Here is a 23,179-nt window from a genome sequence, read left to right as displayed (position 1 = left end):
TTATAAGACATAAATGATGGGTTATGACAGAAAAGTCCAAAAATCATTTAGGATTATAGATTTGCATACCTACTATTCACTTCTAAAAGGAGCAAATCAGTTCTTTTTTGTTTTTAAAACTCATTATCAGTATTATTATTATTATATTCCTTTTCATTATGAAAAATGAGGAAGTTCTTACACTTAGTTTTTTAAAAATCTTACACTTAAATTTTATCCCCTAAAACATCCACCAGCCAATTTTTATTTACTGTGTTCTTTAAGCATTGCACAGGCTTATAACATTGTTATTCTAGAAGCACAATTCAAATGAATGCTGTGCTTACTTTTAGTCCTAACAGTTCATTCCTGAGTTCTTTGTCTTGATTACTCTTGGTTGGTGACCTTAGTCATTTATCAGGTCTGCAACACCTGTTTCCCGTCTCCAAAGTAAGTATTCTCATTTCCAAAGTATTTACACTCTTGCTTCAGAATTGCCTGTTGCCTTTATATTTAAACAATAGATTGGCTGATTATAGTACTTTCAGATCCTATATTATTTCCCTTAGCAGGCATTGCTAAGGGAATATAATTCCCTTTGTAGACATTGCTTTTGGAATGTTATGTCATCAAGTGTTGCTATGAAAAAAATCAGAGGCCCCAGCGAACAGTATCTTAGTTTTTGCTTGGAGATCTACAGGTTTTCTATCATTAAACTAAAGTTTCTCCAAAACTTTAGAAACTTGATAGCTTGATTTTTTTTTTTTTTTTTTTAACATTCTTTCTTAGTTTTTTAATTAGTTATTTTTATTAACATACAATGTGTTATTTGCCTCAGGGGTACAGGTCTGTGAATCATCAGACATACACATTTCACAGCACTCACCATAGCACATACCCTCCCCCGTGTCCATAATGCAACCACCCTTCCATACCTCCTCTCCCCCCAGCACCCTTAGTTTTGTGCCATTCTTTCTTATTTTTTAATGAAACAGTGTAACTCTTTAGTTAGGAGCCTTTCAGTATCATACTTTTCTCTATTCTGTATAAGAACACTAGGGGGCGCTTGGGTGCTCAGTCAGTTAAGTGTTTCCAGCTCATGTGTGGGATCAAGCCCCATGAACCCCCTGTAGGACTCCCTGCTGTTTGGACAGTCTGTTTCTCCTTCTCCCTTCACCTGTGCTCATGTGCTTGCTCATGTGCGCCCTCTGTCTTGCAAATGAATAAATAAAAATATTTTTAAAAACCCCACTAGGGCTATAAGTTGGATTTCCATTGCAGATACCCCCTGTGTTGGGGCACCCCAAGATAGCCCCCAGGTTTGGTGATTGGCAAGAAGGACCCACAGGACTCATCATGTAGTTGTGGTCATGGTGAAGATTTATTACAATAAAGGACACAAAAAACTGCAAAGGGAAGGGTATATGGGGCAAAGCCTGGAGGAAGCCAGGCACAAGCTTCCAAGAGACCTTTGTCCAATGGAGTTACTAGGACATGCATAATTCCTCTAGCAATGAGTTTTGACAAGAGTTGAATAGATGTCTAGGAGGGAAGCTTATTAGCAAGTAGCAAGTGTTTTATCGGGTGCTGGTCATGTTGGCACCCTCTGCCCTGCATATACCAAAATTTCAGCCTCTGGAAAGGAGAACAGGTGTTCAGAACAAAGCACATTGCTTGTACAAATATTTAGGAACAATAATCCACTCTTATCATTACAGAAGGTTTTCAGTTAGTCCTGGGAACGGTTTTCCAGTCACAGTTGCAGATGCCTGCCAAGGGTTGATCTTTCAAGCAGACCTTTCTAAAAATAGCAGTCTCAAGCCTGTTGTGTTCTCTCTTATTTCCGAGACTTTCTTACTGTTTATTTTCCAGTTCACTACTTTTTTTTTTTTTTTAAAGATTTTATTTATTTATTTGACAGACAGAGATCACAAGCAGGCAGAGAAGCAGGCATAGAGAGAGGAGGAAGCAGACTCCCCACTAAGCAGAGAGCCCGATGCGGGGCTCGATCCCAGGACTCTGGGATCATGACCTGAGCCAAAGGCAGAGGCTTTAACCCACTGAGCCACCCAGGCGCCCCCAGTTCACTACTTTTTTATCTAGTTTTTCTTAGATTCCATTTTGAGTTATTCCTTTTCGTTTGTTTTTGAAAATATAATGACCCATTCGAAATTTTTTTTCTTTGGGTTTTTGTTTTTGTTTTATTTTGCTACTATATATGTCTAGGTCCTGAGTTGAATGAATCCTTTCTGCTTCTCTAACTCACTGGAGGGAAACACTTGAATTCATATAGCTTCTTCGAGTATGCAGTTTGCTCAAAAATGATACAGAATGGTGTGAACTGTATCCCTATACAGCTAAACAGATGGGTTTTTAAAAAATGGTTTCACGAGTTTTCCCTAGTGGCACGGTTCTAGTCCTGGTGAGCACAGCTGATAAAGACCGAGGTTCTCTGTGAAGGGTTCCAGCTCTCAGCACTTTTTTTTTTTTTTTTAAGAATGAGGGTCAATTTATTTTAAGTCATTTCATCATTAAATACCAATATGCACAGTTTCAAACATTTATAAATATTTCAATTTATAGAAAATTAGTGGAATCTTAAAATTATCTGAACAGTGATTTAACAATTATTTACAACTAACTGATTTTGTAGAAACATAATTATGTTTAAAAGTACCCTCATCACAAAGTAATAATTTCACAGTACCTTTCTGTAATATTTTTGTCACTCAAGTGGCAGCTGCAGCAATAAAACTCAAGTATATTGAATAATTTAGAAACAGCATAATCAGAACTGCAAATACAAGCCACCATTAACACCAAACAAAACAAGACCTTTTATACTAATATATAAATATTTCCCCATTTTCAGCACTGGTTGAAGAAAATATTAGGAGATAGTATTTTATTTGTAGTAAGCAAATTAATTTTAGGATTTTAAAAAATTGACATTAAGATGCTAGATTAGGTAGGTTTTTATAACATGTAATACTATTTTGAGAAATTCTTTATTTCACTGGAAGCCGTTTCTTTTTTTTTTTTTTAAGATTTTATTTATTTATTTGACAGACAGAGATCACAAGTAGGCAGAGAAGCAGGCAGAGAGAGAGAGGAGGAAGCAGGCTCCCCGCTAAGCAGAGAGCCCAATGCAGGTCTCCATCCCAGGACCCTGGGACCACGACCTGAGACGAAGGCAGAGGCTTTAAGCCACTGAGCCACCCAGGCGCCCTTGGAAGCCATTTCTAATTGCAAACCTTTCTTCAGTTGTATTAGGACAGTAACTGGAGATAAGTCTCTGTGATCCCAAATAGAAATTATACTTGCTTACGAGCAACTAATAACATATTTGGATACAAAGAGATTATTGGCTTTATTCCTAAGGTTTTCTTCTACTTCAGTGTTTAGGCTTTTTTGCTATCCCCTCTAAACAATCCCAAATATTTCTAAAATTATGTCAAAGGAAGATAACTTGATATGGACTAGTGCTTGTTTGAAAACAGTATTTACCATAGTATTCCACAGTTTTGTTTTTTTCCTTTTTTTTTTAAAGACAGGTATCCAGCTAAAAAAATTAAATAAAAAGTTTAAGAAATATAGCTGAAGTCACGATGAAGTACATTTTCTTTTACTAAGAACATATACTTAAACTTTAAATGCTGGCTCTCTTAAGAAAAAGTTTCTCTTTTTAAATTTGTATAACCGTTGCCCAAAAATGTATACAGTGATTTCCCCAAAATATTTATACACACAGTGGTCCACTTAAGACCAGCCCCATTATAACCTACTGAATACAATGTGCTCTGAATTTATAAATGGGCTACCCTCTGTATATAAAATATAGAGGCATGTATGTTAGACATATAAGTAAGAAATATGAAAAGGAGAGATGAAAAGAAAAAAGTGTTCTTCCCTGTAAGATCCAAACAGATATTCAGTGTATTAGTGAGATCATGTAAAATGTACTCTTGATTTATAAATGGACTGCCCTCACTGTATAAAATATGTATAGGCATGTATGTTATACATACAAAATGAAAAATATACAAAGGAGAGATGAAAAAAGAGAGGAAAAAGTGTCCTTGCCTAGAAGATCCAGACAGCAATTCAGTGAATGAGTGAGACCACATAAAGTTTCTGAAGAATTTCAGTTTTGGCAAATACCTTTCTGGAAAATGTCTTAAGCTATGAGAGTACTCAATTTGCATTTTAAGAATTCCATAGAGGTGTCCATTTAAACATTCGGGGAAGATGTTGTGGCCTCCTTAATATGCAGAAAAGAGGACTTTTAGGGTCTGTTAAAAAGAAACGAAACAGGGACGCCTGGGTGGCTCAGTTGGTTAAGCGGCTGCCTTCGGCTCAGGTCATGATCCCAGCGTCCTGGGATCGAGTCCCACATCGGGCTCCTTGCTCCGCAGGGAGCCTGCTTCTCCCTCTGACTCTGCCTTCCACTCTGTCTGCCTGTGCTCGCTCTCGCTCTCTCTCTCTGACAAATAAATAAAATCTTTAAAAAAAAAAAAAAAAGAAACGGAACAAAAAGCCACTCATTTTTAGCTGGTTAGTAATCATCCCTTAGTCAAGTGTGTGTAGTGCAGAGAACCAAATCCTAGACCATCATTGGCGTTTAGTGTGTTTGATGAAAGATTCCAATGAAATGAAGGACCTGAATTCTTCCTAGATCTCAGAGGGAATGGGGCAGGACACAATGGCAAAGGAGGGGTCAGCCCCCAAGGTGGCTGGTCCAATCTTAACTCCTGATGTTAAAAAACACACCAAATGTTTCTATAGCATTCTTTCTGCTGCATTTTCTTTATTTCAAGTCACAGGTCTATTTGGAGGGTCATGCAGCAAGTGGCTTATAAATAAAATCAGAGTCTATGAATAGAGTCATCACATTAAGAGACAATCGCTGGATTCTCTCATTAGGCAAAGAGCTTGCATCTTTGGAATCCGTGAGTTGGTGTCATTTATGGGATACCTGAGATGTGCCTTGCTCCGATTAACATTACCATGCTACTCACTATAAAAAAGCCCAAGGGTAGACTATAGAAGATACTAGGGTCACCACTTTCTGAAGATTGAGCTGTAACCCAGCCCACTGACTTCATCACAGCTTTCTTCCATGTAGAGTAACGAATTTCACTTTCTTCAGCATTGATTTGTGGTTCAAACCGCTCCATTGTGACCGCTGACAGATCCTCGGGTTCGAGACTCCAAACGCCAACTCCTTCCGCGGCCCCCGCCGCCATGGCCGCTCCGAGGGCAGTTGTTTCAGGCATTGAAGGCTTCACTACTGGGATATACAGAATGTCTGCCTGCAGCTGCATAAGAATTTTGTTGTTGGTCATTCCTCCGTCTACCTGCAAATGACCGAGGGGAATTCCACAGTCGCGGTTCATGGCATCCAAAATCTCCCGGGTCTGGAAACAAACAGCTTCTAATGCGGCAAAAGCAATATGGCATTTATTGGTGAACTGAGTAAGCCCACAGATGATCCCTCTTGCACTCGGCTCCCAGTAAGGTGCGTACAACCCCGAAAACGCGGGGACGAAGTAGCAGCCGTAAGAGGTACCTACTTCTTTAGCAAGTTTTTCGATTTCCTCTGAGGTCTTTATAATTCCAAGATTGTCTCTTAGCCAGCGAATAACAGCACCAGCTATAGCTACAGAACCTTCCAAGGCATAATACACTGGTTTGTCTCTGCCAAGCTTATAAGCCACTGTGGTCAGAAGGCCATGCTCAGAAAACACACACTTGCGGCCTGTATTACATAGTAAGAAACAGCCTGTTCCATATGTATTTTTGGCTTGACCATCCTGGAAGCACATTTGTCCCACCAGTGCAGCAGACTGGTCCCCCAAACACCCAGATATTGGCACACCTTCCAAGGCCCCAGCTTTCATTAGGCCATAGATCTCAGAAGAACTCCGGACATTTGGAAGAATCTTCATCGGAATTTCAAAAAATTCGCAGAGCTCTTTATCCCATTCCAGAGAGTGAATGTTGAAAAGCATTGTCCTACTTGCATTTGTTACATCCGTACAGTGGACACCTCCATTGGCCCCTCCTGTCAAACTCCAAATAAGCCATGAATCAATGGTCCCAAAAAGAGCTCTATTTTCTTCAACAGCCCTTTGAACTTTCCTCACATTGTCAAGGAGCCAACGAAGTTTCACCGCACTAAAGTAAGTGCTAAGTGGAAGGCCTGTCTTGGACTTGACAAAGTTATTATTTCCTGGAATTCTTTTACTAAGATTCTCAACGGTAAACTGGGTTCTTAGGTCAAGCCACACCACAGCATTGTAGAGAGGCTCCCCGGTTAACTTGTCCCAGACTACAGTGGTTTCCCTCTGGTTACTGACACCAATAGCTTTTATGTTGGAAATATCAATATTGAGCTGCCCAAGTTTCTCACATGTTTTCTCTATACACTCGTAGACAGACTGCAGAATTTCCTTAGGATCTTGTTCCACCCATCCTTCTCTTGGAAACTCTTGTTTTATTTCCACTTGATGATGACTAAGTAGTTCGGCTGTTTTTGAATTGAAAACAAAAAAGCGCGTTGAGCTGGTGCCCTGGTCCACTGCCCCCACCAGTGGCCCCAAAACTGCTTTCTTCTCGGCTGCCATGAAACCAGCTTCGGGTCAGCCCGTTTCCCCGGTGACGGCGGCGGGCGGGGGAGGGGCAGATGGTGAGCCCGGAAGGCGAGGCTGCGTGCGCGGCAGAACCTCGGCACTTTTTTGCATGGGGATTTAGTGATAGCGTCTGCTTAGTTGAGTCTGGTGAGGGGCACCAAACTTGGTTGCGCTTTCCCTTCCCTTAGCGACTTTCGGGCAGTTTATCCAGATTTGTCAGGGAAGGCGCAGATGTGCTGATGACCCTGTTCCTCTTTCAGGTGTGTCTGCTGTGAGCGGGACACTAACAAGAACTTCTCAGATTCTCATTTCTCAACCTGAACCCCCCGTCCAGGTTCTAAGTAATAAATATTTGATTAGGCCTCCGTGAGATTTTTCTTTTCAGAGACATTTATACCCTGTCGAGGAACTAGGTTTGATCCAAATTTCTGTGTCAGACAGTTACTCCTCCTCAATGGAAATATAGCTGTTGGTCAGTTTTATTATAAATGGCATGCCCTTCTCAAATCGTTGTTTCTTTCTTCCTTTGTACAGACTTGAGAAAAAGAAATACACTCTCAGTCTTTTACTGATCTTTTACTGTATACTCAATATCCTATAATTATTTAAAATACCGAATAGAGGTGAAACTGTATTTGTAGATAATGAATAATTTTAAAAGTAATTTCTCACCATAAATTCTGGTTCCCTCAGTTTACTTAATATGATACTTAATATGCTGATTAAATCTGTTTTAACATTGCTTAAGGTTTTATCATTGGTAATGTCATGAGATTGAACATAAGGCTGTAGTGTTGAATTTGACAGTATCAACGTCAACATTATTTGAGAAACTTAGGAGAAAATTGAATGCCAGGCTTCTCTTCTCATTTTCTAAAGACTGAGTTTATACTAGTAGAATTTTTTAGGTCAACATTCAATTCATAATTTTTAAAGATCTCTACATTTTTTTTTAATTAGTGTACCTCCCTTTTTGACAAAAATCTCAGCAAAATATTTTCAACAGGTCAGAAAATTTTCTTTTTTTCCTTTGCAATGAATAACTAATCCAGTAGCATAATTCTCTTGAGATCCACATGAGGCTGTATTCGTCTCTCTGAGCCTGCTTGATTTCCATCTTTCATCATTCTTGCTAGTATCAGCACTTTAATATTTCAATTGCTGTTTGTGTATATGAAATAATACGGTAAATGCAATAGAATGTTCAAGTAATTGCACAAAAATGGTTGATTAAGTACAGATGGCAGGCCTGCCGAAAAAGAAATATTTGTTGGCATGCAATAATATACAACATCTTAAAATTATAATCATTATCTCCTATTGGTGTAGAGTTGCCAATATGTGCAGTAAAATGCCAAATTGAGGGGCGCCTGGGTGGCTCGGTTGGTTATGTGTCTGCCTTTGGTTCAGGTCCTGAACCCAGGGTCCCAGGATTGAGCCCCATGTCAGGCTCCCTGTTTAGTGGGGAGTCTGCTTCTTCCACTCCCCCTGCTTGTGCTCGAATGAGAGCTTTCTCTCTCACACTCTGTCTCAAATAAATAAAATCTTAAAAAAAAAAAAAAGCGCCAAATGGGTAAGTTTATATTTTTATATGTATTTTAGTGGGACATTCTTAAAATCCCACTCTTTAATTTGTAGACACCTCATTTTTTAAAGCTATTTTACTAGTTTTTTCTTAATCTGAGTACCTTCATAGGATTTTCCCCTCCCATCTATATTACTGTACTATCAGAAGGTCCTCTTTCTTTAATGTTTACTTCTTTATTTATAAATATTGCAATAAAAAATTAAACTTTTAGCATGTGTTATGGCCCTGCATCAACTCACATTTCCCTTTATCTATGCTGCCTCAAAATTTCCCCTTTAGCAAAGCTGAATTATACCTTGATACTTGCATATTTGGGATCTTATGTTTTTATACAATTAGTCCTAGTGTTGAGGGATCCCCAGGACCACTCCCTGGCTTGATGACTCTAGGACGACTCATAGGATTCAGCATATAGTAGTACTTGTGACTGTAATTTATTACAGTGAAGTAATCTGAAGCAGAATCAGCAAAGGGAGGGGGCACCTGGGAAAAAGTACAGGGAGAACCAGTTGAAAGCTTACAGAATTCTCTTCCGATGGAGTCACACAGGAAACACTTAATTCCCTCAGGAACAGGCTTGACAAACTGTAAGATGTTGCCAGCCAGGGAAATTCATTAGCAACTCGTGTCCAGGATTTTATTTGCATCTGGTCATGTAAGCACTCCACACTTGGCACATGCCCATATTCTGGCCTCTCAGAAGGAAAGTCATTGTTGGCTGTAACTGTAATATTTGTACAGATGATTTAAGCATAGTGAGCTATTCTCATCAGTGAATAGTGGGTATCCTTCTGAAATCTGAGTTCCCAGATGGCAGCCAGGGACCAATCTTGTACAATGCAGGGACAACCTTTGGACAATGCTGTCCAAAGAAAGGACAGTAATTCAGGACTGCTATGTTAACTCTTTTTTTCTGTAGCCCATCTTTCTGTCATCTCCATGAAATGGTTATTCCCATAAAAACATTCTGCTTAAAACTGCAAGGTTCTATATCTCAAGACATTTTTCGGATTGGTGCTATGTCTAAGACCCAAGGGTGTTACAAAGATGAATGAAATGCAGTTGATTGGTTTAACAACAGGAAACCTTTGTATGAATCAAGATTGTTAAAAGTGCTGCAGTGAAGGTATTAATAAAGTATCAGAGCACAGAATAGGAAGGACGGAGTGAAAGGAAGTTGGTAAAGATTTTCGAGTAGTTATTATTTCATTTGAGCCTTGAATCGTGTTTAGGCATTAGGCTGGTGGGGTAAGATGGCCAAGGTTATGGGAGGTGAAGAGAAAGCAGAAGTACCGACGCCTGAAAATACAAGTTGGCTCGTGTCAAAGTGATCAAGTTTGGCTCTTTAGTTGCTTTTTCAGAGAGGGTGGTGAAACGGTGAGGTTGAAGAAGTTGGGAGAGGCCAGCTGTGAAATGTAAAAGATTTTCTTTTTTTTAAATTAAGGAATGTTTAGTTTTATTTTTTTTTTAAAGACCTTATTTATTTATTTGACAGACAGAGATCATAAGTAGGCAGAGAGGCAGGCAGAGAGAGAGAGGAGGAAGCAGGCTCCCCACTGAGCAGAGAGCCCAATGCGGGGCTTGATCCCAGGACCTGGGATCTGCTCATGACCTGAGCAGAAGGCAGAGGCTTTAATCCACTGAGCCACCCAGGTGCCCCAGGAATGTTTAGTTTTTTGCTTAGAACATAGGAACCAAAGAATACTGATAGTAGCATAAAGCTATTTTTTTCAATCACATGGAGGTCATGATCCATTAGAAGGTTGTAAAATCAATTTAATGTCCTTTTTTTAAGCATTTTAAAAAAGAAATGGGATATTTCATAAGGTATCATATTGTACTGCATATACGGATTGTGTTTCGTAAAATGATATAAATATGTGTATAAATATATGTGTGTATACATATATACACACATATGTCCTGAGTTGTGATATTAACTGCATTTCTATGGGTTCCAGTGAAAAAAGTTTAAAAGAAAAATTATAAGACTGGAAACCAATTAGGAAATCATTTTAGAGTGTTTTATTTCCAATAATTTGGTAACCTAGATTTCTAAAAATGTTTCTACTTGCATACACCTAGGAATACTAAATAAAAAATAAGGCAATAAAATGCACAACTGAGTGATTGACCATGTAGGTGGATATTCAGGGGTTAGAATGAAGAGTAACTGAAAGCAGAACAGTAAGCCTGTGAGTGAATGTTCGGGGTTTGGGAGATGGGGGAGAGGAGGTGGTTGGTCTTCTACATTTAGAGGTTTTCCTTTTAATATAGGAGATAACGTGAGACATATCCAGAAGTCAGTGCAAGACAATAATTAAGGAGTTAGATCTCTCATCTTTTTAAACAGGTTTACTTATCTATTAGAGGGAGAGAGTTTGCACAATGGAGGGGGACAGAGGGAGAGGGAGAAGCAGACTCCTCGCTGAGCAGGCAGCCTGATATAGAGTTGATCTGAGGACCCCGAGATCATGACCTGAGCTGAAGGCAGCTGCTTAACCAATGGAGTCACCCAGGCACCCTTAGATCTCTCTTGTCTTGGGGTTTGGGTTGAAGAAGACAGATCTGTGAATGTGAAACTATGGTTCCATGCTTTATAAAGATTTGGAATTCAAAGTCATGCTACCTAAGTGGTCTTAAAACCAAAAATCTGGGAAATTAATTTAAAAACTTAATCCCAAGCCAGTTCCTCAGGTGCTTGGCAAAAGCCAGGCAAAACTGCTTTCGAGAGGCATACATTCTATCCAGGCTACACGAGGTTGAAAGCTACACGAGGATTCAAACCACCATAAGTGAGAGCATAAGTCACAAATTGAAGGATCAGATTTCCCCCCAAACTTTAGCAGATTAGAGCTATCTAGTAGAGACTTTAAAATCAAATTTCTTAAAATGATTAAGAACAGAAGCAGAATCTAAAGTATAAAGATCCCAAGAGGAAAGGAGTAGAATTGAAAAAAAGTCTAGAAATAAGAATATCATCATTAAAATAAAAAATCTGTTCAGTGAGTTAAATTGTACCTTAGACCCAACTGATGGAGAATTATTGAAGTAGAAGACCCATGGGAAATGATCTGGAATGCAGCAGAGATTGATAAATAAAAATGTGAAGTTGAATCGAGTCAAAAATAGAATGGAAAGATACTTCATATTTCTAATAGGTTGCAAATGTAGAGAATAGAAGTAATGAGAGACAGCATTCAGAAATGTAATGACTAAGAATTTTCCACAATTGATTTAAGAAGTACAGTGAGTCTGGGGGCACCTGGTTGGTGCAGTCGATTGAGCATCTGACTTGTTTTCAGCTTAGGTCACGGTCATGAGGTCATGGGATCAAGCTCCAGTTCGGGCGTCAAGCTTAGCTCTGAGTCTGCTTGGGACTGACTCATACTCCTATTCCCCAGCCCTCTAAAATAAATAAAATCTTAAAAAAAAAATTATAATGAGTCTAAAGCCAAAAGTAAAAATAATTCCATGTCTACTTCAGAATGAAACTGCAGAACACCAAAGACATAAAGATCTGAAAACCGTTAAAGGTAAAAAAAAGGCAAGAAGTTATTTCAGTGATCAGGTTAGAAGCTGATAGATGTCTGATGTTGGAGGCTGGGTCTGGAAGACCTGTCAGAGAATTAGGGGTGGTGTGATTTGGTAACACTGCAAGTATTGAGTTTGAGGATTTAGGAAGATGTTGAGGCTTCCAGTTTGGTTATCGAGGCAGATGACAACACTTAGTTCAAGATTGGCAACGGAACGATGGAAAGATTTGGGATGTGCCAAAGATGGAGGGTCAGGGGAAAGGTAACATTGTTTAGGACTTGCTGAGTTGGAAGTAACCACGAGAAACCTACGTACACATAGCCTACATACACATACACATGGTAGTGGGTGATTAGAAATACCAATTCAGTGTCTAGAAGGGCCAAACATGAGAACACATAGGTCATTTTTGTAAGTGATTATTGAAAGTCTGAGATCGCCGAGAGTAGAATCCGAGGTGAGAAGAGATGCAGCATGTTTTCGAACTTGGGGGAATGGACCTCTTTAAGAAGTAGATAGGGAATGAGCAGGTAGAACATGAGAAACAAGTGGTATAAAACTGAGAAGCTCCGTGAGATTTGACCATCTGGAGATCATGGAAGAAAGAGAGGACCCACTACTTTGCCACAGCAAGGAGATGTGACAAGTGCAATATTGCCAGCACGGACATGCATAAGAGACTCCGTGCTTAAGGTCTTTATTCAGGGCTGATCACGTAGGCATCCCCTGACTTTTGAAAACATCTTTTCTATGAGTTAGAAGTAATACTCATATGTTAGTGGTCTAATGGAATGAATAGAAGGTGAGAAATTGGAAAACAAAAAAGTTGGACAGTAAAGGAAGAATAAAATCATCTGGTTTAAAAAATGACTAGTTGACCATGCAGCAATATACCATTTAGAAATGTTTTAGAATTCATTGTATATTGTCTCTTTCAGTCTTTGAAGATAAGGACATTATTTTTCCCTTCTAAATCCACCATGGAAACTGGTGCTCTTTAAATTATTAAGCAGTTTTTGGTGCTACTTTATTGCTTTCTACCAGATAGAGCTCTACTTTTTCTTTTCTCAAGTGTGCTCCCTCCCCTTCTCTAAACCACTTCCTCTATATTTATCCTTTTTTTCAACTTCTTTTTCTTATTTATTCATTCGTGGCATGATCTTGGGACAGTCAGGAGTAAAGGGCTTATTTAGGGTTTAGACTGAAACATTAAAAAGGTCAGTGGGGGTTGGAGGTGTATTACTCTCAAAATTGCTCATCTTACTTCTCTAGGAAGAATATAAAAAAACAACATTGTGAAGCAATTGTTGGAGCACAATGTGGCAATGCAGTGTTAAGAGGAGCCCACGTCTATGTTCCAGGAATTGTGTCAGCTTCAAAATGTAAGTGCAGGGTCGCCTGGGTGGCTCAGTGGGTTAAAGCCTCTGCCTTCGGCTCAGGTCGTGGTCCCGGGGTCCTGGGATCGAGCCCCGCTTCGGGCTCTCTGCTCAGCAGGGAGCCTGCTTCCTCCTCTCTCTCTGCCTGCCTCTCTGCCTACTTGTGATTTCTTTCTGTCAAGTAAATGAATAGGGTCTTTAAAGGAAAAGAAAAAAAAAAAAAGTAAGTGCAGTGTTTCAGCCTCCCTGTACAAGAAAAGATTCTTTAAAATCTGTATACATTATCAAGTGGAAAACGTATTAAACTATCATTCAGATGCATTTCAAATTTACTTTTATCAGATATTTTCCAAGTTTTACATTTGGGATAGCTAGAAAGAGATTGATCTGATATGGTCTAACAAATTGGGCGTCTGTATATTTTTTTTGCCATTTTTTTTCCATAAAAGAGTGTGTGAGATGATGTTTATAGGATCATTACTGATTAATAGAGTGTAAGATGTCAGTGAAATTTTATTTTGTAGTCTTAACTCCATTGCCCTCACACTTCCGTTATTTGTGAGGATAACCTTTAGAACTTGGGATCTTAATATTGGAATAAAAGCCAGTATTCTTAATTTACTCACTCAGTTGATGACATGTGCTTAATAAGCTAGTCACTGTGGTTCAGTCTTAATTTATTGGGCTTGAAGTCAAGCCACATGGGTTTTGATCTTTTCGAAAGTTATTCGGTCTGTGGACTTAAGTTATTTTATCTATGAAACGAACAATTTGACCTATATTAGGTTGTGCTAAACTACTGGCCAAGTCTGGCCCATGTCTGTTTTTGCATGACTCACAGCTGAAAATGGGTTTTCCATTTTGAAAAGGTTGTTTTACAAAAATACAAAGAATATGCCAAGAGACCTTATGTGGGTCACAAAGCCCAAGGAATTCACTTGTCCTTTGTAGGAAAAGTTCATTGACGTTTGATCTATGTGATTTGAACAGTCCTTCGAATGCCCTAGTTGATAGATTGCTCACTACTGTTCCCAAGTTAATGGGCTAGACAAATTTATGACAGGCTATGTCTAAGAACATGAAAGTGGAATTGAGTTTCCCATTATTAAAGTCAGTGGGATTGGTTACTGAAAATCATTTAATGAAATGGATACAAAACATAAACTTAATCAGCCATAAGAATCAACTCCATATGCTGTGTAGTTTCAAGGTGTTCTGAGTAATGTACATATATATATATATACACACACACACACGTAGGTACATGTACCTATGTATACACACACTCATGTATATACATACATACACACAGACATATATATGAATGTACTTATCATTAAAATCTCTGCTTTAATTGCTATAATAGAAAACCAGAGAAATAACAACAGGGTTATGGGATTTAGAAACATTTCTTTGAGGGATTTTAGTGTACATTTTTGATGAATCTTTTTAAAGAAAACTTAGAACTTTGAGGAGTGAGCCAAAGATACCAAAACTTACATGAAATTGTTTAGGGAATGTTAGGTTTGGAAAAAACAATTTAAATATTAAATATCCTTCATTTTCTGCTTTGCCAAAGGGTTCCAATTTAGATAGGATGTTTTGAAACTTGTATTTTTTTTGTTCTCCTAGAAAAATAATCTCCCATTAGATAGATTGTTATGAACATTTAAAAGTATAAGGGGTTATTTTGAGATAATGAGCCAGATTAGACCTCTTCATGCCCACTATTGATGCCCTTAGATGTCCCGAGTTTAGCTTAAAGAATTTTCACTATTCTTCTACCAAAATACGGTCTAATTAGTATAAGCCGCTTTTCTTTTTTCTTAGTTATGAAAGCTGGAGATGTTATTTCTGTATACTCTGATATTAAAGGCAAATGCAAAAAAGGAGCCAAAGAATTTGATGGAACAAAAGTATTTCTTGGAAATGGGATTTCTGAACTAAGCCGCAAAGAAATCTTCAGTGGACTACCTGAACTAAAGTATGTCATCAAATGTTTGGGGGAAATATGCATTCTTTCTGGTGGCTTGAGGAAAATAAAAACAAGTAAAAATATATCTAATTGCATTATAAAATTTTTTGGTATAAATTTGACTGGAAAATAATTGCTCAATGCCTATTTCCATGTTTTTTTGAAAAATTACTTTTGGGTAAAAGTAAATGTTTAAATTTAAGTTTTTAAATTAAATTTTAAATTAAAGTTTTTATTAAAATTTTTTTTTTTATCAGAAAGCCAGGAGTCATATGGCTACTGTGGTCAAGAATTAATACATGAATCTGGGGTGCCTGGGTAGCTCAGTCGGTTGAGCGTCCAACTCTTGATTTCAGCTCAGGTCATGATCTCATGGTCGTGGGATCGGTCCCCATGTCAGGCTCCACGCTCAGTGTGGAGTCTGTTTTAGATCTTTCTCTGCCCCTTCCTGGCTCATGCTCCCACATGCTCTCTTTTGAATCTTTTTTTTAAAAAAGAACATTTGGATTTACTCAAACCAAATTAAAAAAACAGTTTTAAATCATCCTGAGTTGCTACTGATTCTAAATAAATTAAATCTGTTGGTGATCCAGAGTCATTTTGCTTCATATTTTCAGTCTGTTAAAGGAGTTCTGTGGACAACTCCATTACTCCACCATTGACAGCTGATGTAGACGTGCTGAAAACTGAATTTATCTGTGCAGAACTGGACTACATCCCTGATTCCTGGGACAGTTTTCATGTTGCAGCAGTCTGGGTTTATAGTTGAAATTAATTCCTTTGAAGAGACAGATTATTGGATTAACTAACTGTGGATAGCAGTACTTTCCAAGTGGCCAAGAGCAAAGATTTTATTTTCCTCAGATTTTATGAATATAAAGATAAAGCTTATGTATGTTCTGTTTATCTTTAGGTCTGTAATAGAAAATTGACATTTTGACTTCCTTCTTTGGTTCTGCTATTAGTGGTACACTCTTCATCCTCTCTTTTTTTGTGACTGGCTTGATTTTTTTTTCCTGAATTATAATTGATATATAATACTGTATTTCAGGTGTACAACACAGTGATTCAATATTCATATGCATTAGGAAGTGATCACCACAATAAGGCATTACCATCTGTGGTTATACAAAGTTAACAATATTATTAACTATATTTCCTGTGATGTACCTTACATCCCCGTGTTGTATTGATAACTTATTTCATCTTGTTTATAATTTATTTAGTCCCCGTAACTCATTTATAACTGGAAAGTTAGTCTTTTTCACCTTATTCGTTACCCCAACCCTTCTCTGTAGCACCCATCAGATCTCGGTGTCTATGTTTCTGTTTGTTTTGTTTGTTCATTTGTTTTTTAGATTCCACATATAAGTGAAATCATACGGTATTTGTCTTTGTCTGACTTACTTCACTTAGCATAATACTCTCTGGGACAGTCTGTGTTGTCATGTTGGCAAAATATTATTCTTATGACTAATATTCCTTTGTGTGTGTGTATGTGTGGGTGTGTACCACATTTTCTTAATACATTCATTTACCTGTGGACTTGTTTCTTCCTGTGGTGGATTTCTACATTTTTTTTTTTTTTTAAAGATTTTTTATTTATTTATTTGACAGAGAGAAATCACAAGTAGATGGAGAGGCAGGCAGAGAGAGAGAAAGAGGGAAGCAGCTCGCTGCCGAGCAGAGAACCCAATGCGGGACTCAATCCCAGGACCCTGAGATCATGACCTGAGCCGAAGGCAGCGGCTTAACCCACTGAGCCACCCAGGCGCCCGATTTCTACATTTTTTTTTTTTTAAAGATTTTATTTATTTATTTGACAGACAGAGATCACAAGTAGGCAGAGAGGCAGGCAGAGAGAGAGAGAGAGAGAGAGAAGCAGGCTTCCTGCTGAGCAGAGAGCCCGATGCGGGGCTCGATCCCAGGACCCTGAGATCATGTCCTGAGCCGAAGGCAGAGGCTTTAACCCACTGAGCCACCCAGGCGCCCCTCGATTTCTACATTTTTTAATGTAGAAATTCTACATTTTAAAATTTCTACTTTCTTATAATTGATTTCTAGTTTCTGGGGTGTCTGGGTGGCTCAGTGCGTTAAGCCTCTGCCTTCGGCTCAGGTCATGATCTCAGGGTCCTGGGTTCAAGCCCCACATTGGGCTCAGCGGGAAGCCTGCTACTGGCCCCCTCGCTCTCTGCCTGCCTCTCTGCCTACTTGTGATCTCTGTCAGATAAATAAATAAAATCTTTTAAAAAAATTGATTTCTAGTTTCATATTGTTGTGGTAGGAAGAGAAGCTTGATATGATTTTAGTCTTGTTAAATTAGTATTTGTTTTGTGGCATAACATGATCTATCCAGGAAAATGTTACATGGGCGGTTTAGAAGAATGTGTATTCTGCCATTTGTTTTTTGTTTGTTTGTTTGCTGTTTGGGGATTGAATATCCTGTATGTATCAAGTCCATGTGGTTTGATGTGTTGTTTGCTGTTATTGCATTATTTTCTGTCTTTGTGATCTATCCTCTGATGTAAATGTGGTGTTAAAGTCCCCTACTATAATCATTACTATTATTAATGATTCTCTTTATGATTATGTAATGCTCTTTGTCTCTTATTACAGCCTTTGTTTTAAAGTCTGTTTTGTGTCCTGCATGTATTGCTACCCCTGCTTTCTTTTCATTTTCATTCACATGGAATATTTTTTTGTAACCCTGTACTTTCAGTCTGTATTTGTCTTTGGATCTGACTTGAATCTCTTGTAGTCAGCTTATAGATGGGTCCATTCCTTCATGCTTTGTGTTTTGCTTGGATTGTTTAGTTCACTTTCCTTTAATTATTGATATATGTGTACTTATTGCCATTTTGTTGTTTGCTTTCTGAATGTTTTTGTAATCCTATGTTCTTCTCTTGGGATTTGGTTATTTTCGTGTTATGCTTGGATTATTTCCTCTTTATTTTTTGTGTACCTATTATAGGTTTTCAGTTTGTAGTAACCATGAGATTTGTCTATAGTAACCTATGTATATAGTCCATTTCATGTGTGGTTGCTTAAATATGAACACATTCCAAAACGTTTCTCCCCTCCTCGCCGCCATTATATTTTACATCTTTTTATTTTATGTATTCCTTAACTAATTATTATAGATATAGTTGATTTTACTACTCTTATCTTGTAACCTTCAGACTAGCTTTGTAAGTGGTAGATCTACTACCTTTACGATATAGTTGCCTTTACCAGTTAGATTTTTTTCTTTCATGTGTTTTATTTCTAGTTACGGCCTTTCCTTGTAGAAGTCTGTTTAATATTATAAAACTAGGTCAGGGATGATGAACTCCTTTAACTTCTGCTTCTCTGGGAAACTTTATCTCCATCATCAATTGTGAATGATGACCTTGCTGAGTATTGTTGATTGTAAGCACTCTGAATGTGCCGCTCATTCTTTCCTGGCCTGCAAAGTTTGTGCTGAGAAATCAGCTGATAGCCTTATGGGGGTTCCCGTGTATATAACTATTTTTTTTTTCCTGCTGCTTTTAAAGGTCTGTCATTATTTTAAATTTTTGACCCTTTAATTATAATGTATCTTGGTGTGGATCTCTTTGGGTTCATCATTTTTGGGATACTCTTTTCCCTAGATCTGGACATTTGTTTCCTTTGCCAGATGATGGAAGTTTTCATCTGTTATTTCTCAAATAAAATTTCAGCTCCTTTCTCTATCTCTCTCCTCTTTTGGGGACTCCTATACAGGGAATGTTAGTGCGCCTGATGTTAGCTCACAGGTCCCTTAAACTATTCTCATTGTTAAAATTCCTTTTTCTTTTTGTTCAGTTTGGGTGATCTTTTTTTTTACTAGTTGTTTTCCAGAGCACTGCCCTGTTCTTCTATATTACTAATCTGCTGTTTGTTCCCTATAGTGTATTTTTATTTCTGTTATTCTTCAGCTCTGATTGGAACTTTTTAATCTTTTCTTTTTGTTGAAGTTCTTACTGTGTTTATCCTTTTTTGTCCCGAGTTTGATGAGCAATTTTATGGCGATTACTTTGGACTTTCTATTGGATAAATTGTTTATTTCCATTCTGTTTAGTTCTTTCTCTGATGTTTTGTGTTATTCTTTTGTTTGGAACATATTCTTCTGTCTCCTCATTATGCCTAACTCTGTGTTTCTGTGTATTAGGTAGTTCATCTACAACTCCTGGCTCTGAAGGGGTGGCTTTTACATAAGCGATGTCCTGTCGGGCCCAGTAGTGCAATTCTCTTACCCTGGTACCCAGACACAGGTGCTTCAGGGGTGTCTCCTGAGTGGGCTGTGTGTGTCCTTCTCTTATGGCAGCCCCTTGACAGCTGCAGGTGTACTCTTGGGTGATGCTGGCTTCCCTCCCCTGCCTAGTTAGCTGGAGGCCTATTCTTGATGGATACAGGTGTGCTGGTGGATGGAGTCTTATAGACTGCGAGGCTTTTCTGAGGCACAGGGTTGTATGGGGCTCTCAGTGGGGCGTACACCCTGGCAGTAGCATTATAGAGAGAGAATTTCAAAATGGTGTCTGTCATCTCCAGCATCAGCAGGGCAGAACAAGATAGCAAAAATGGCTGTCAGCAGTGTCTTACTCCTCAGGAGGGCTCCCCTCCCCCATCCCCTTCATCAGGTGCTCCAAGATTAGTAAGTAGGCCTACTTCACCTATGGTCTATGTGCTTTTTGATCTGGCTTTTGATCTTTTTTGATCTTTTTCATGTGGTTTTGATCTGATTTGAAACCATTTGTTCTGGTTTCTGGGTTGAGTTTCTGTGCAAGCTCTTTATGAGTGGGGTTTCTTTTCCTTACAGTTTTGTAGTTTTCCTGGACATACTTTGTATTGGTTTTTAAGGCCAGATGTTTTGGAAGCTCATCTCTTAATGCATTATCTAAGGGTTGGGTTGTCGGATGTGGAGTTTGAATCTCTCCTCAAGGAGGTAACCTTTCTTTAAGGTCTGTCTAGACCGTGGAATGATGCTCCAGAGTTGTAGTTTTTGCCTTAGCAAGACTATATTTTTGCCTCTTCTTCTCATCTTGGTGTTGTCCCTTGTTGTGAGGGCTCTCTTCATCTATTTTCTAGGTCCTGTTCAGTCTGTTATGTTTGGGGGAGGAGGTGAGCTCAGATCCTTATTATTCTGCCATCTTCCACTCTTCATTCTCTTATATTATTCAAAGTTCCAGTAACTTTGCTGACAGACCTTTCTGAGTACTGTTTGTTGGTAGAAGTAGCAGACAGCCATCTTTCAGAAAGTTGTTGATTTTTTTTTTTAAAGATTTTATTTATTTATTTGACAGAGATGACAAGTAGGCGGGGGGGGGGGGAATAGGCTCCCCGCTAAGCAGAGCACCCAGTGCGGGTCTCAATCCCAGGACCCCAGGAACATGAGCCTAAGGCAGAGGCTTTAACCCACTGAGCCACTTAGGTGCCCCAGTTTTTTTTGGTTTTTTTTAACTCAACTTTTTTTTTTTTTTTTTAAGATTTTATTTATTTATTTGACAGAGAGAGATCACGAGTAGGCAGAGAGGCAGGCAGAGAGAGAGAGAGGAGGAAGCAGGCTCCTGCTGAGCAGAGAGCCTGATGCGGGACTCGATCCCAGGACCCCGAGATCATGACCTGAGCCGAAGGCAGCGGCTTAACCCACTGAGCCACCCAGGCGCCCTTTAACTCAACTTTTAAACTCAGCATTCAGTATGCTCTTAGGATTTCTTTTTCTGCCTATATGAGGAAGAGCATGCTTCCATAACAAAGAAACGCTATGCATATATCATGTTTCTTATTATAAAATTTTAGAACTATGTCTACTAGTGGTACTTTGTTATTGAGCTAGTAAATTTGCACCCTTTGTTTTCTTAAATTACAGTGGAGTTCAGTCGTAGACGTCATAGAGGTAGATTAATTTACTAACAGCCTTTTTATCATGTGAGATCTGGTGCTTTGCATTATTATATGGAGATACATATTACAAAAGATTTTATTAAAGATTTTTTTGTGGGGTGCCTGGGTGGCTTAGTTGGTCAAGCATCTGCCTTTGGCTCGGGTCATCATCCCCGGGTCCTGGGATAGAGCCCTGCATTGGGCACCTTGCTCAGCAGGGAGCCTTCTTCTCCCTCTCCCTGTACGGTCCCCATGCCCATGCTCTCTCTCAAATAAATAAAAATAAAACCTTAAAAATTAAAAAAAATAAAATTTGCCCTATCCCCCCCCCCCCAAATAGTCAAAAAGAAAGAAACATAATCCCATACTGGAACAATAATTGGTTTAAATTATTCCTTGTTGTTTTAAGTTGATTACTGGAAAGATGGACTACTTGTGCTGGTGGTCAGAAGGAGTACTCAAAGAAATAGCAGAACTTGAAGCGCTAGGTAGGAACTGGATTAGAAAGGCAGACATATAAATGTTATCGTTTGAGTATTTTTCTGAGGACTAGTGTCCTGCAAGTCAGAAAGTCATTTAAATTATGAAAGAGTGAGCAGGTCATGGAATTCAAGGTGTCCAGTAGTGGGTCCAGACTGGGCTGGGGCTGAGGTGTTGATCAAGATGAGTGCACTGTTGTGTCAACAAACGACTGACTTTTGAATGTGAGGCTGTGACTTTTCACAAGGTTCCTTTGTATTTTTTCTGGTCAGGGGCAGGAACTTTGTGGGAAATATTTAGATTTGATCCTGGCTGGAGCAAGGACCAAAGACTAACTGATTAACTAAGTCTGATTAAAAGTATAGATTCAGACATATCAAGTGGTAAACAAATGAGTGAGGATAAAAGTGATGGGTAGAAGGAGAAAGGAATTAACGTTTATTGTATGACAAAGGATGTTAGAACCGAGTGGACATCGTAGTCCTAACCACTGCAGTTGCAGTCCACGAGTATCGACAGAAATAATTTCATCTAAAGAGCAGTGTAAACCGATCCTGTTGTGGCATAATAATAATTTGGTCTTTGGGTTTCTGGCTCACAGCTCCTCAAATCCTTGGAACCTCTGCAGTGATGAGTGTCTTTTATATGCTAATGAGGTGACTGGTAGCTGGGGGTCCCTTGATAGCTTCTGGAAGGCACTTGCTGGAGGAACCAACCTTGTATGTAGAATGTTGGAACTTGTAGCTCTACCCCCAAACCTCTAGGGAGGGGAGAGGGCCTGGAAATTGAGTTCATATCCAGTGGTCAGTGAATTAATCAATCATGCCTATGTCATGAAACCTCCATAAAGACTCCTAGATGGTGGGGTTCAGGTTGGTGAACACATCCAGGCACGGGGGGAGTGGTGAACCATATACCTCTCCCTTACCTTCTCCCGTGCATCTCTTTCCTTTGGCCATTTCCAAGTTGTATTCTCCATGGTAAACCGTACTAGTAAGTGTTGTTCTGAGTTCTGTGAGTTGTTCTAGTGAATTTTCAAACCCGAGGAGGGCAGTGTGGAAACCCCCAAATTTGCAGCCCATTGAGGAGAAAGTACAGACGGCAGCCCAGACGTGCCAGTGGCATCTGGAGCCACACTCGTTGTATCGGATCCAACTGTTGAGCCCATGGCATCTCACAGTAACCCCTGGCAGATTGTGTCAGGATGAACTGGAGTGGAGGACTCCCAGCTGGTGTGAGAGAAAACGCCACACATTTGGTGTCAGGAGTATTATGGGTAAAATGAGCCCACCTCCCTACATAAAGCTGAGTGCAAACCATCCATGTAGATGCTTCTCTGCGAACACTGGTTCAGAAGCTCTGACCTCATCTACTGTACTGGACCGGAGGAGTTTGTTCTTGTTCTCCCTGTTCTTCCTTGCTTGTACTCCTGTACCTGGTTTTAAATCCAGATTCTTAATCTTGCCTTTATTACCAGAATGCACTTTTTCTATGCCCCTCTAATCCCTGGAACATGGTGTTGATTTCCCTTTTTTCTTGCTCTCAGTGGCGTGGCCTGATAAGCCAACAGTATTTGTGTGCTTTCTCTTCCCTGTGATGGTCTCTGATAGCCACTCCTAGATGGCAATGTTTGTGCTAATAAATCATCGGCCACCATGTTCTCCTGGGTCCTGGCCCTTCCTGCTCTGATCAGTTCCACTGCCACTTTTAACATGGGATAAAGGTAGAAAAG

The 23,179-nt window shown here is 39.2% G+C and overlaps 2 protein-coding genes across 7 annotated transcripts in view; one reads left to right on the top strand and one right to left on the bottom strand.

The window, feature by feature from the left end:
• Positions 1-23,179, top strand: part of NSUN6 (NOP2/Sun RNA methyltransferase 6) — an 81,080-nt gene that overhangs the window by 11,824 nt on the left and 46,077 nt on the right. For 5 of the 6 annotated variants that reach the window (XM_032349552.1, XM_032349551.1, XM_032349550.1 and 2 more), the window contains 2 exons: positions 13,009-13,118; positions 14,943-15,096. The exons of the other annotated variant lie outside the window; for it this stretch is intronic. In XM_032349552.1, the coding sequence (XP_032205443.1) occupies positions 13,009-13,118; positions 14,943-15,096 (264 nt within the window). The remainder of the gene's footprint in view (positions 1-13,008; positions 13,119-14,942; positions 15,097-23,179) is intronic. 6 annotated transcript variants of the gene reach the window in all.
• Positions 4,577-6,652, bottom strand: LOC116594302 (glycerol kinase-like). Its single transcript, XM_032349549.1, has one exon. The coding sequence runs from the start codon at positions 6,603-6,605 to the stop codon at positions 4,944-4,946; it is 1,662 nt and encodes a 553-aa protein (XP_032205440.1). The 5' UTR covers positions 6,606-6,652; the 3' UTR covers positions 4,577-4,943.

Source organism: Mustela erminea, chromosome 6 (assembly GCF_009829155.1).
Source record: "Mustela erminea isolate mMusErm1 chromosome 6, mMusErm1.Pri, whole genome shotgun sequence".
NCBI classification, from domain to species: Eukaryota; Metazoa; Chordata; class Mammalia; order Carnivora; family Mustelidae; genus Mustela; species Mustela erminea.
This window is presented reverse-complemented; position numbering and strand designations above follow the sequence as displayed.